This window comes from Podarcis tiliguerta (genome assembly GCF_965153285.1).
Source record: "Podarcis tiliguerta genome assembly, chromosome: 5".
NCBI classification, from domain to species: Eukaryota; Metazoa; Chordata; class Lepidosauria; order Squamata; family Lacertidae; genus Podarcis; species Podarcis tiliguerta.
The window spans coordinates 53,234,551-53,247,757 of record NC_139538.1 but is presented as its reverse complement, the minus strand read 5'-3'; the positions used below and the strand labels follow the sequence as shown (position 1 = coordinate 53,247,757).

Genomic DNA, 13,207 nt, shown 5'->3' with positions numbered 1-13,207 from the left:
GTTTCAAAGCCATGCAGGCGCATGCACTGAAAAGCTGGGCTGTCTGCTTTCACGAGGCAAGAGACGAGAGACATCAACTTCAAGAATAATTCTGAGGGAATAGTTACATGGAAATATACTCCTACAGCATTTCCTGCCGTCTGTCACATTAGATATGTGGGTTAACTTTCTACAGATCTTTTTCAATCATTTAATAGATGCATGCTGCTTCTCTTCCTTTGCTTCATAAGAGGCATAAAATAAATCCTAAGACGAATGGAGGACATGGAAAACTCATCAGAACAGGGTTGAATTTCAGAAGGGAAACTGCAGTATGGAATGGCAATATTTTTTCTCAGGTTTGAAAGGTTACGAGGTTCAAGGTTAATCTAGCTATATATCTTCTTGTTGTTGAACATTTCTGGGAGAAATTCAATGTAGCAGTGTGGCAACTGTTCCATCAATGTAAGCATTTCAGTTTGCCAGACAGAACGATCCCCCCTGTGTGCTGTTCTGGGGTTTTTCCACACATCCCAAGTCATTGGGGGGGGGGGAGTGCAGAGGGAGGGGGAAAGCACCATTGCTTAGTGGATGTCCTTGTATGGGCTTCTGCTAGTGGGTCTCTGTATTTCCCTTAATTAAACCTACAGTCTGAAACCAATTTACTATAGAGTAAGACCCAGTGAACCTTGGACGACCTTACTTTAGAGTAAATATGCTTAGGATTCTTCAGAACTGTGCTCTGACCCAATCAGTTGGAGCGACAGTGCGGCCATGCCTCCATCAGTACCATTCTTCTGACATATGTGCTCAAGCAGACAATGACTTCTCCTGGGTGGCAGCTCCAGCTGCTCCAGTCACTTTAAGCCCCTCCACCTGTCCTTGGAGGCAGTGGGGGAGGGGAGAAGAAATTCTAATGATCTGACTTTCTCTGGGACTGTCTCTTCCACCTCCATGCTTTCCTTCAGCTCTTCCCCCACCTCTTCCTGCATCTCTGACTGCCCAGGCTCTTCCTCTTCTCCCTGTCTCATGGGTGGCACAGAACCACACAAATCACTGGCCCCCTTTGATGGACCATCCTCCTGCCCCCTGCCTCTTCTGCCCACTCTTTGGACCCCCTGCTTGTCCCTGACAGTACTGAGCACTGAAAAGAGTTAGTGCCTACATATATCAAGGGGAAAGTGGCTCCGCAGACTGGAAACTTCCATAGAAAAGTGTGCTCCCCCCCCCCACCTGTTTGTCACCAAACCTGTTTTGGCAGGCTATCGCACAAACAGAAAGGCCTCATCCTAAGATCATAATAGCTGAGCAGGCCTACATGAGCAAAGGTGTTTCTTCAGATAACCTGGTCCCAAATGGTTTATGGCTTTATAAACCAACAACAAAATCTTAAACATGGCCTGGTAGCAAATTGGCAGCCAGTGCTACTCTTTCAGCAGGCGTATTAAATGGTCATGGCAGGCTGCCCCTGTTACCAGTCAAACTGCTGGGTTTTACACAAACTTCAGCTTCTGGACCAACCATAAGGGCAGCTCCACACAAAGTGCACTACAGTAGTTCAGTCTTGAGGTTACTAGCGCAATCTGTCTCTGCCCAATACCAGCCACAGCCAGTGTACTAGCCAAAAGAGGTTTTCCAGTGAGCTTCCAGTGATACTGGTGGTTGAAAAAGCGCCTCCAGATTATGCAACTGTTCCTTAAGGAGGAGGGCAGCCCTATCCAGAACAAAAAAAGCTGCTATGTCCTAGGTCCAGAAGCCTCCAACCCACAGACTTCCATCTTGTCAGCTTCAGTTTGTTGGCTTGTGTCCAGCCCATTACTATGCCGGGGCATTTGCTCAGGACTGGCCCAGCTGCACCAGATTTGGTGGTAACCAAACCCCAACTGTAGTTCTGCTAAGGAAGAAGCAAAGCCACAGGGACTGTTTTCTATCTCTTTCACTCCACCTATGTCAATGTGACACTGATGGGTACTTTCCTTGTTTATATTGCACAAGTGGTGATCAACAAACAAGATGTCACAATATGTTTCTAGCCCCTAGCAAAGAGGACCATGCATTAGAAGTTTTATAAAGTACCTAGAAAAGAGTTGGCCCTTCCCTTGCCTTGGGGTCCCTTCCAACTCTACGATTCCTTTCTTTCTCAGGGTTCATGTATCACAAATTAAACAAGTGTGGGGAGACAGTATGGTTTTCGATTTTGATAGCATAATAGCCTTTCAAATAATATTTGCAAGGGTGCATTGTTCCCTATGCTTCACAGCTTCAAAGCAAAAGCTATGGGTGAAAAGCCCAACAATAGGGATATAAGAACAAGACTCCAGTAGACATAAAGCGAGTGACAAGTCCTAATAGAGTTCATGTTGTTAGCTGCAAATCTTTCTAAGTCTCTGATCCTAATCAGTGGGGCTTACTTCCAAATAAATGTGTTTCAAGCTGGGATGCATAGAAGTCACCCCCCCCCCCAGTATCTATCTATATATATATGGATGGGCCACATTACATTTATGCTGCTAATTGCACATACCTACATCATATAAGATCCAACAGCTCCAAGCACATTAGGAGCACATTAGTGGGAGCATTCTCCTGAATGTAGAATTACAAGTTCATGACCTGTCTGGCCGCATGCTAATAGCAATTTGGTAGAGCTAGATTAGCAGACTCACTTACCAAAGCAGATTGGGGAGGGGGAAGGGGGGATTCTATGTGCTAAGTGGTTTACCACTATGCATTAATTACAGCACATTTAACAATACCAAAGTGCCCCTTTTATACTTTATTTAGATTCAGTCTTTCCTGCTGGTTACCCTCATACAAATTAAACTAGCAGAACTTAAAGGTGTTGCTGAAGTTGCATTAGATGATGCCAGCACTTGTACTGGATACACTTATCAGGTTTATGAATAGTGTGAAAGATTGCAGATGAGAACTTTACCCTTCATTGGTTGATCCAAATGTTTTATTCTCTGCCAAATTAACATGGACTTGAAACCAATGGAAATCGATCTCTAGCAGTGTGCCATTACCAAACCTCCTATTATAAGAGAAACCACAATTCTGTTCGTGTTGCTTGGCCTGATGAGCTCTTTTCAGGTAAACACATCATCTGGGTAAGTGGGGACAAGTGCATTACTCTACCCCTGTAAACATACATGGAATGTGTCCTTCCATCAGTAGGACACTCCCCTTCCATTCACAAAGAAAAAGCTTAGGATCTAAACCATTACAGTGGTACCTCAGGTTAAATACTTAATTTGTTCTGGAGGTCCGTTCTTAACCTGAAACTGTTCTTAACCTGAAGCACCACTTTGGCTAATGGGGCCTCCTGCTGCTGCCACGCTTCTGGAGCCCGATTTCTGTTCTTATCCTGAAGCAAAGTTCTTAACCTGAAGCACTATTTCTGGGTTAGCAGAGTGTGTAAACTGAAGCATATATAACCTGAAGCGTATGTAACCCGAGGTACCACTGTATATGCTTAAATATTGCATAGTATTGAGAGAAGTTATTTGCAAGACTGATTTGGGTTGGATTCAACGGCTGTTTTCTTTCAATGGGCATCCAGGGGTCATGTGATAGAGAGGATGTCAGTTTCAATGCATGGAAAGGAAGGGCTGCAGGTAGAACAAGGTGTCTCTGTTGCAGGTGCAGAAATCTCCACCATCACCCATTCTGCTCTGCCATTCGTACTCTACTATCAATAACAGCAAAATGGGGGTATTCCAAGGGTGTTCCCAGGTTGAGATTGGGCATCTGAGAAGAGCAAGTCTATGCATGCAGACGTCCACAGGAGCTGGAATCCTGCATGCTCAGGGTTCCAGCTCCCACGGGGTCTTCACATGTAGGCTCCCCCTTATTGTGTGTTCACAGTCAGTGTGGCTATTGGGGAACAGGTCTGGGAAGCCAAGTGATTTGGGAGATGAAGTCAGCAGCATGGGCTCACTGTCCCTTTCTATGTGTGCAATTAATGTGATAAGGGGGAAATTGTGAGCCTTTAAAAAGTAGGATTTTCTTGCCACATCCTCAGAAGACTCTCCCCCCCCCCCCCCGCCAAAGAATTGCAGGAAAGAGTTGAATTTCACCCTGTGTGGATTTGCTTATCAGAGTGCTGCAGTGATGAGAAAAGTCATATTTTCTGGGATACTTCCTTTAACTCACCTCTTAGAGTCTCTGCAGAACATTCAGTTTATGGGCTGAACATATTGGAGCAGTGGGACCTCATGCGCACTCATGGTGAATTCACAGTGTCATCTAAATGTGAAGTACACTTTGCTTTCCTATGTGCATTTGACAGCTGGGTAAAATTGTAGGTTTCAGGCTAGTGGGAGGGGCATTGCATCTGCGACCCATTTATTTATCATGACAGATATGAATGATCTGCACAGAAATCCAATCCTGGTGCTCACACCCAAAGGGGCAGCAAAAGAAATGCTCCTATGTTAATATCTAAGTGGAATGTTTTCCCACTATGGTTTAATATGTGGCTTTGCGTCAAAAAATTCTCCTGCATTATTGTACCCTTCTTCATCAGTGAATGAGAAAATAAGTCACATTCAAAAACTATCAAAGGGGAGAGAAAATTTTGGTAAAACTCATAGGCATGGTTGAGGTTTTCTGTCATGGTTACTTTACTTCTGAGGCTGGCAAGAGCTGTTTGCAACTGACCTTGCTTTCATGACACCAGTGGTCTGAAACCTCCCCTGATACTCATAATGTAAAGGGGACATAAAGTAGGATATATATATATATATATATATATATATATATATATATATATATATTATTTAAATAATTCCTTCCATTATCCCCCCCTCCCCCAGATAAGGCAGTGCAGGTAGCCAGGGAGACAGATTGCTGGAGGAAGGTTTAAAAGAAAGGAAGAAATACACACTACCCTCAGCCGTGTCACAATGACAAGTTAAGCTCAGTCCCACACCAGAGGAGGTGCATCCCTTTTCGCTGCTTGAGGTAAAAAATGGAACATGCCAGCTTTTTTCCCTGCCCCCCTGCCGCCTCACTGCTGCCCTGCCACTGGAACTGCACCTCTCTTAATCCACGTTTGCGCCTGTTTCCAGCAAGATCTCACCAAAGTCTTGTGAGATCTCATGCACTCCATGAGAGCTTGCGAGATTTCACCTCACCCTGCTTCATCAGTGGGCTGGGCCTGCCCCATGCCTACCAAAATTCCAAAGTGCCCAAATAATGAGGCAAGGAAATCGAAGCCTCCTTTGCAGAGGAATGGAAGGCAAAATTTGGCACCATCACAGTTAACCATCACAGAGGCATGAAAGCTGGAATCTCAAGTTGAAGTCTCTGTATTTGTTCACCAATGTCTTTTGCCCTTATTTCTCCAAAATTAGAGATATGAAATATAATCAAGGATTTAAAACAGCCAGGGTTATAGAAACAAGCAGAACCCAAGCCATGCTCTGGCATTCAGAATACAAATCCCATAAGCAGCCTGAAACACTATAATGTAATCTTTTGGAAAGCCAGAATAACCTTATTTACCAACGGCTGTGCTTTCTTAGTGGTTGCAAGCAGGCAATTAATGCAAGACTCCACGTATAGATGGAACAAACAAGCGTGTTTCCTCATGCTAGCTCTAAGAGCCCCACACTTGGTAGTTGTTCACAAGGCATATTTTGTACCTGCTGATGACTGGGGTCTGCGGCCTTAAGTCTTCATTTACATCAAGCCCAGCAAAAAGAAGGTTTGGGAGAAGCGATTGGTAGGGCTCCCTTTCCTTCCAGTCAGACACTAAAGGGCCACTCCCTCTGTCAGAAAAAGGGTTGGGAAAAGAGAAACACACACACACTCATACATTTTTCAGAAGGCAACCTTAAAATTAGAAAATCAGACCAGCATGCCGCAGATTGCACTCAGAAATTCCTCATCGAGTCCTTACACATGCATGTATCAACACAATCATATTTCTGAAGTTAACTCTAGCAAGACTAACAAATGCGCCACCCAGTTCAAATTTACTTCTACAATACTTCACTGACAACAGCTCCTTGCAGGAATGAGTGAATGCCCTAAGGACCAAACCAGATGTTGCATCACATGCATATTTTTTTAAAATTATTTTATTTTTACTTTTAAAGTAACAGCTGAAGGTGTGTGTTTGTGAGAGAACAGGACTACAGCATGTAGGGAAGTGCTTAACAATTCCTCTTCTAGAGATCCCTTCTAAAAAAAGCATTCCCAAACAATTATTTCCTCAAGGGGATAAGCTGCCATGCTTCCCTCCAAGGGAAAAGAGAAGATTTAATTTTGGAGGGAGCAAAGGGTTAATAGACCCTTCCCATGTACCACGGTCCCAGTCTTGATTGGGTCCCTCTATGGCTACTAAATGCATTCACATAATGCAACATCAAGTTGGCAGTAAAACATTGCTTGACACTGCTAGTCTTCCACTTTCCTTCTCAAGCCTCCTACCTGAAAGAATGCCAAAGAAAGAATGCAGCAAGCAAGTTATGTATTGCAGAATCTGCAAACTTCACTCACTGCCAGTTGGGCAGCCTCATAGTCAAGGCCATCATATCCTTGTACCCCACCTTGATGATTTTCATGCATCAGTTTAAATACATACTTTGTTTACCCAGACTTTCGGAACAGGAAAGGGATTTGGCAATGTTAGTATAGTTGCTTGTGTTAAGCTACGTTTCTGCTTTTCTATATGCTGCTTTTAGAGGTTTTAATTACTGCTTGTGATGACTGTACTTTAATGATGTTGTATACCGCCTGTGGGAAATGCAAATAATAAAAATCACCCACAAGAACCACCTCCTGGTTCTATACTCTCCATCACTAAAGTGGATCCAAATCCCCACTTCAATATAATCGTGCATTAAAAATAGTATGGTAAATATCTGCCTTGTAAGTATGCTAGCTGACAATGTCAGAAGGTGGTTAGTGGAGTATTAAGTGACTTTTAGTTTGCAATGCTAAACGGGTTGCTGGAGTGGAAGTTATCTTGGGCAACAGCCGACTTCATCAGTTGCATTCTGTCACAAGCCAAATACAGTACAGTAAAAAAGCACCCTTTGCCTACCTCGTATCTGCTGCCGTTGAGGAAGTTGCACTATCTGGCAGTGGTAACGGAACATCAGCATCTAAAGGCGAGGTATCCAAGGTGACTTGTTCAACGTATCTGTCTCTGTTCTTTTTCCTCTGCCTTTTCTTTTTTACTGCTCTCTCATTGCTGGGTGGCTGAACTGGTTCTGGAACTGGAACTGGCACAGGAACAGGAACAGGAACTGGAGGAATATCCTAGAAGGTAGATGAGAGAGATGGATGTTCACTTAAAGAGCAAGCAGATATTTTAGAATTAATACTTAAGGCAGTTTTAAGGCAAAGTTGCTTATTATTATTATTATTATTATTATTATTAAAAAATACTTAAATGTACTATCAGCATTTCCCCCTCCTAATTTCTCTCTGACTAGTGGGAAACAGTTGAGCTATAAAAATGCATAAAGAAAAATAAACTGTAGCAGGGGAAAATGGAAGGACTGTTCTTAAGCTACGTATGATGCTCTGAGCTGGCCCCTAGAGGGTATCCTTATCTCTTTTTCCAGCCCAGCAAATTTCCTTGTGGTCAGCATATGTATCACTATTCCTAACAGAGGGAGAGAGCAAAATAGAACTTAAAAAGAAACACCCCACAATAGAGAGGCAAAACACAACACTGCAATTTTACACACACTCAAAATAAAGTGAAGACAGAAGGTATCTTGAGAGTGTCAGGCAGTAGGTACATCTGTGCATCTACTTAAGGAAAATGCACAAAGTTAAAGCCGTATGGAGAGCATGCAAGGACATATCAGCATGTGAGCAGAATGCCTCTTTTCTCAGGGAACAGCTGCACATGGTACTTTTTAAAAATCATTATGCGTAGACTCTGAACACAGGTACAGATGACTTGTTGCCAGGTACATGATAACATGTTGAACACCCTCTGAAAGAGCCTTATGACACCTTAAAGACTAACATATATGTAATACATTTGCATTTAGAAGGGTAAATTTGTTAACCACAAGATTCTCTGCTTTATTTGCTGCAAGAGTACCTCTCTGGAAACTGTTAGAAACACAATTCTCTTCTTTTCCTGGTTTAATTAAAATAATGGTAAATTACAACATTCTACTAAAAAGAAGATCACAGGCAGTCAGTCTCCAAAGAGTGACTTTCTGGGTTTGCTAGGAACAAGGCTATTCCACAGGGTAGAGATCTCCCACCAGATGTTGTGAGATGACAACATCTCCAGTCAACCTTGAGCACTGGCATTGCTGGCTGGGGTTGATGGGAGTTGGAGTCCAACAATATCTGGAGAGCCACAGGTTCCCAATCCCAGTTACAGTGAGTGCTTTCTTCAACATCAATTTTCAGCAAGATTTAAAGGCCCTTTCTTATTTATAATGCAGTAATAAGAAACGTGTATGATCCTGTGTCATAAAAGAAAAATAACAACTTGACACAGTGTGCTATTTCCCCCTTTAGATACTAGCCTTATTTTTGGTGCAAGAATGATGAGAGTGTCTTCTGTTTAGTTTAGAGTACAAAGATAAAGTAAACACAAGCAACCCCAACTAGCCAAAGTATTAATTTTACCCTGGCCTCAGCTGATCAAGAGCAAATGAAATGAGATATTCTCATCTGCTATATAAAAAGACTCTCAGAGCCAAAGAGTGAGAAGCATGTCAATAAAAATCTACTTGTGGACTGTAGCAGATGCTGTTCAAATTGGGCATTATGTTCATATTACGTAAGGCTTCGCCCCTGCAAGTTCCTCCAAAGGCTAAGTTTCTGAACCTAGTTTTAAAGCCTTAGCAACAGTGTTAACAGCGCGCTGCCACAATATTGGGTTTCAAACATTCCAAGCAGGCTGAAGCTTCTCCATTCGTCATCAAGCACTTAATTATGCATCACTTTTAAAAGCAAACAAATCAGGTTTTGAACTACTTAGGAAGCCTGGAGGGTGGGTGGGAATGTTAATAAACTTTCTTAATTGGCTCGAGTGAATCTAGTTCCTAGGTGTGCGCACACAGAGAGAGTCTTCTTCCTGTGGTACTTTCCTCATTAAATGTGCAGCCTTTTAAGGCAGTTGTTGCAACATGCCACAGTTCTGGCTGAAAGTCAGCTTCGAGGAGTTACGCGAAGTTTCCATTCCTAATAACTCTGTGTTTACAGGGAGACGAAGTGCTGGAATAAATCTTAGCAAGGCAGACAATAAAGCTGTTCTTCTTACCTTTTATTGTCATCACATCTCCCATTGCACTTTTCTGAAGTCTGTGAGCGCATACGCACATACGCAGAGAAACCCGCTTGGCACAAGCTTACGAGACCTTAAACCTTTGTCTGTTACACTCATCAGTAGACTGGTTCTGAAGCAGCCACTTCCTCCATAAGGAGCTTAGGAGGGACCTATCTGACTGCAGGTGAACGCTGGGAAGTGGACCAAAGGTCATCCCCATGGCGTCAGGAATCAGATTTCAGGAACAATTGCCAAAGGAGCCGAGGAAGGGAGGATGAACACATGCTAGCTCTTAAAGGCTGCCCAGAGCAAGCCACACAGCCATTCGGCCAAATATTACGCACATGTGCAACTTAGCAGGCTAGGAAAGGAAAAATAAGTGTGTACGTAACAGTCTGGAAAATTTAAAAAATGATTTAATTGTCCTTGTTTGCAGCAGCCAAGGAAACAGACTAAGCCCACAGGTCTGAAATGGCTCCTGGATTACAGAGTTTGAGTTTATTACTGCGGTCTATGCGTTCGGGCTGCAATCCTGCACACACTTACCTGAGAGTAAATCCCACAGAACTCAGCAGGGCTTACTTTTGAATAGGCATGTATAAGAACTGCACTTCCAGTCTGTCTCTTTGATTTGACCTTTGTGGAAAATTCTGTATTGTTGCCTCTTCTAAGCAGTAAGTCATGTGCAACGTGATCCCAAGCATGCTTATTCAGAAGTAAGATCCTCTCTGTTCAGTGTGACCTGCTGCCACATGCACACAGAATGATTTCTTAGGGGCAAACTAGGCAAGTGGGGTTAACCACATGTAGTTTATGTAGGTATCTGCTCTGATCCATATAGTAGCATGGGCAGGAGAAGAGTGAAGCAAAACTGACCCATTCACACCTCTCTCTCTCTCTCTCTCTTTGTGCTCCATCACTTTGAGCAATTGTCTCTCAGCTTGGGTCACTTCCTGTATCAAAACTGGACTGGGAGAAAATTGCCTAAAGCAATGGAGATGTAAGGTAGGGTGGTTGTGCTTGCCACCACAATGGTCTGAATGCAAAGGGAGAAGCCTTTTCTCCCTCTTTTATAATACTAGCACTTAGGGGTCAAATACTGGGAGATTCAATATGGGCAAAAGGAAGTCCTTTCCCATCCAGTGCATAGTTCAGCGATGACGTTCACCACCACAGGATGCAATAATGACCCCCAACTTGGGCAGCTTTAAAAGTTTAGGCAACTTTATGGAAGGATAATACTACTAGTCAATGGCGCCTGCCCTGTGGAATGCCCTCCCAGCAGATGTCAAGGCAATAAACAACTATTTTACTTTTAAAAGACAACTGAAGGTGGCCCTGTTTGGGGAAGTTTTTAATGTCTGATGTTGTATTGTTTTTAATATTCAGTTGGAAGCCGCCCAGAGTGGCTGGTGAAACCCAGCCAGATGGGTGGGGTAGAAATAATATATTATTATTATTATTATTATTATTATTATTATTATTAGGCTATTATCCAGGATGGCTATCTCCAGTATTGGAGGCAATATTACTTTGGAGCACAAATGGCAGAAGTTCATGCTCTGTTTGTTTCCATAGGCATCTCATTAGCCACTGCGGAAACATAATGCAGAACCAGATGGGCTGTTGGTCTGATGTTGATATGTTACACTTCTGCCTATTTATGTTAAGCACATGCATAGTTTCTATGAAAATGGGACAAAAATATATTTTAATTAACCATGGATTGCAAAGCAACTAGGATTCTATAATTTAGTTGAATGACGCACTTGTACAAAATAAAGCCCAAAGGCTCTAGATACATAGGCAGTTGCCTAATACAGACCACTGGTCCATCTAGCTCAATATTGTCTGCATTGACTAGCAGTGAATTTCCAGGGTTTTCTAGGACTGAAACTGGGACTTGTTGCATGATACTGCTGAGCCCCAGCCCATCTGTCTCATGCTCTCCAGTCTTTGGCAGAGGAGAAAAGTTTTATACTGAGCAAACAAGAGTCTCACAGTGTGGTGGTAAGGAAACCCAAGAACTAAGCCATTTACATGAAATCAAATATGCCCCATTAGATTTTTTAAAATAAATAAATTAATAGTAACTTCAAAATAAACGGTTTTCAACACTGCAGAACGTCAGGGATAATCCCAGAGGCAGTAGCTTCCCCAAACATTTGTGTTCATGACCTTTTCATGTTGTAATAGATTCTTCAAAGAACTTTGCATTGTTTATCCTCCAAACAGGTGCAGCACAGGCTGTGACAACTTGACCTGCTGCTCAGCAAGCGTAAAGGTCCCAGTCCTGTACATTGCTTCATAGCTGATACTTTGCTGCAGTTGGGACAAATGCAGCAACCACCTTTTATAACATTAGGACACTTTGTATTCATCCCCTCCACCTCCCCACAGGAGACACAGGGTAAATGGGTAGGTTTTCTGCTTGGAAGAGAATAGGGGAGATTTATGGAACAAACCTCTTCTGCCAGTATTGGTTTGTTAGTAGTAAATCAAAAAAGAACACTTCAGGACATAGGAACAAGGACATAGGTGGGTAGTTTTCGATCTAAAAGTATTACCAGTATGCTACAAACCTCAGCTAGATCTCTGCAGCTGAGAAATATGTAACTGATTTCTTCTAAAGCAGGAGTAGGGAAATATTTTCAGCCCAAAGGCCACATTTGCTTCTGAGCAGCCTTCTGGGAGTTACATGCTGGTGATGGCCAGGGTCAGAGGCAAAGCTAGGTGGAGCATTGTATGTGTACCTTTGTACAGTACAGTGGTACCTTGGTACTTGAACGGTTTGGCTCCCGAATAAATCAGCTCCCGAACGCTGCAAACCCAGTAAGTTTTCCGGTTTGTGAATGTTTTTCAGAAGCTGAATGTCCGACACAGCTTCCGCTTGAGTGCAGGAAGCTCCTGCAGCCAATCGGAAGCTGTGCCTTGGTTTTCGAACAGTTTTGGAAGTCGAACGGACTCGCGGAACAGATTAAGTTCAAGATCCAAGGTACCACTGTAGGTGTCATGGACTGATTGGATGCAGAGAATGGTGGGAGGAACCAGCAGGGGAACCCCCAAGGGAAGAAGGCTCAAAGCCCAGGGAGTGGTGGTGGGGCGACGATGAGTGGTCGCAGGGAGAAGAGGGAGAAGACTGGGAGGTGGAGGTGCTGGACACTAGGGAGGTAACAGGGCTTAGTGAGCAGGGGGAGTCTGTGGCAGAGAGAAGTTCGGAATCAGAGGCAGAAGCTAAAGCTGGGGAAGAAAGGTCATGAGGCAAAGATGAGTCTGGCTGGTGAAGAGACACAGGTGTCTCCCCTGCCTGCTGTGACAAGCTTCGCCCCTGCCCCCAACTCCCAGAACCTGAAGAAGCATGAACAGGGCAGAGAAGACATTGGCTGCATGCAGATACAGTCTCAGATTGCTTGGGAGAAACCCTGGAGAGGAAGAGACTTCGGCAGCTTTGGGGAGGCAGGAACCTTCAGTCTCAGCAGGGATGAGATGCTGCGCTCATTAGACCTGACCCTCTGCCAAGTCTGTGCAGATCGTGCTTTTGCTAATAAAGAGTTAACTCCAGCTTGCACAGTGTGATTTACTGCCAGCTCGCTCTTGACAGTAGGACAGGTTCTGTGCATACCACACATTCACACAGCCCTCCCTATCCTCCATCCAGGCAAGCAAAAGGGAAATCAAAGTTCAAGGACACATTTTAACCAGGCAAAAATACTCAAAGAGCTTGTGAAGAAAGGCAGGTGAGGAGGGTGGCCTAGAGGGAGAGGAGGTAGCCTCAGGAGAGTCCCAAGGCCAAATAGAGGAGACTGGGGGGGTGGGGGCTGCATCTGCCGGGGGGGGCTGTTCCCCATCCTTGTTCTACAGTCACAGAAACCTAAGATGTAAGAAAAACCTCAAGCTATCAGAGCCAGAATGTTTACACAGTCCAAGGTCCATTATTTCCTTGACCTTCCTCTCTTTATTTCCCTCCCTTCC

The 13,207-nt window shown here is 43.7% G+C and overlaps 1 protein-coding gene and 1 long non-coding RNA gene across 34 annotated transcripts in view; one reads left to right on the top strand and one right to left on the bottom strand.

Annotated features, from left to right (window-relative positions):
• The window catches only part of LOC310677212, a 30,426-nt gene extending 24,814 nt beyond the window's left edge, over positions 1-5,612 (top strand). The window contains exon 3 of the long non-coding RNA XR_014510991.1: positions 4,797-5,612. This is a non-coding gene — a long non-coding RNA (uncharacterized lncRNA). The remainder of the gene's footprint in view (positions 1-4,796) is intronic.
• Positions 1-13,207, bottom strand: part of TACC2 (transforming acidic coiled-coil containing protein 2) — a 156,915-nt gene that overhangs the window by 125,488 nt on the left and 18,220 nt on the right. For 19 of the 33 annotated variants that reach the window (XM_083439538.1, XM_083439530.1, XM_083439565.1 and 16 more), the window contains 2 exons: positions 7,034-7,251; positions 5,628-5,753 (listed from right to left, as the gene is read on the bottom strand). In XM_083439538.1, the coding sequence (XP_083295664.1) occupies positions 5,628-5,753; positions 7,034-7,251 (344 nt within the window). Of the gene's footprint in view, positions 1-5,627; positions 5,754-7,033; positions 7,252-9,229; positions 9,413-13,207 lie in introns of those variants that run through there. The other 14 variants (XM_083439536.1, XM_083439540.1, XM_083439537.1 and 11 more) reach the window with 5 other exon arrangements.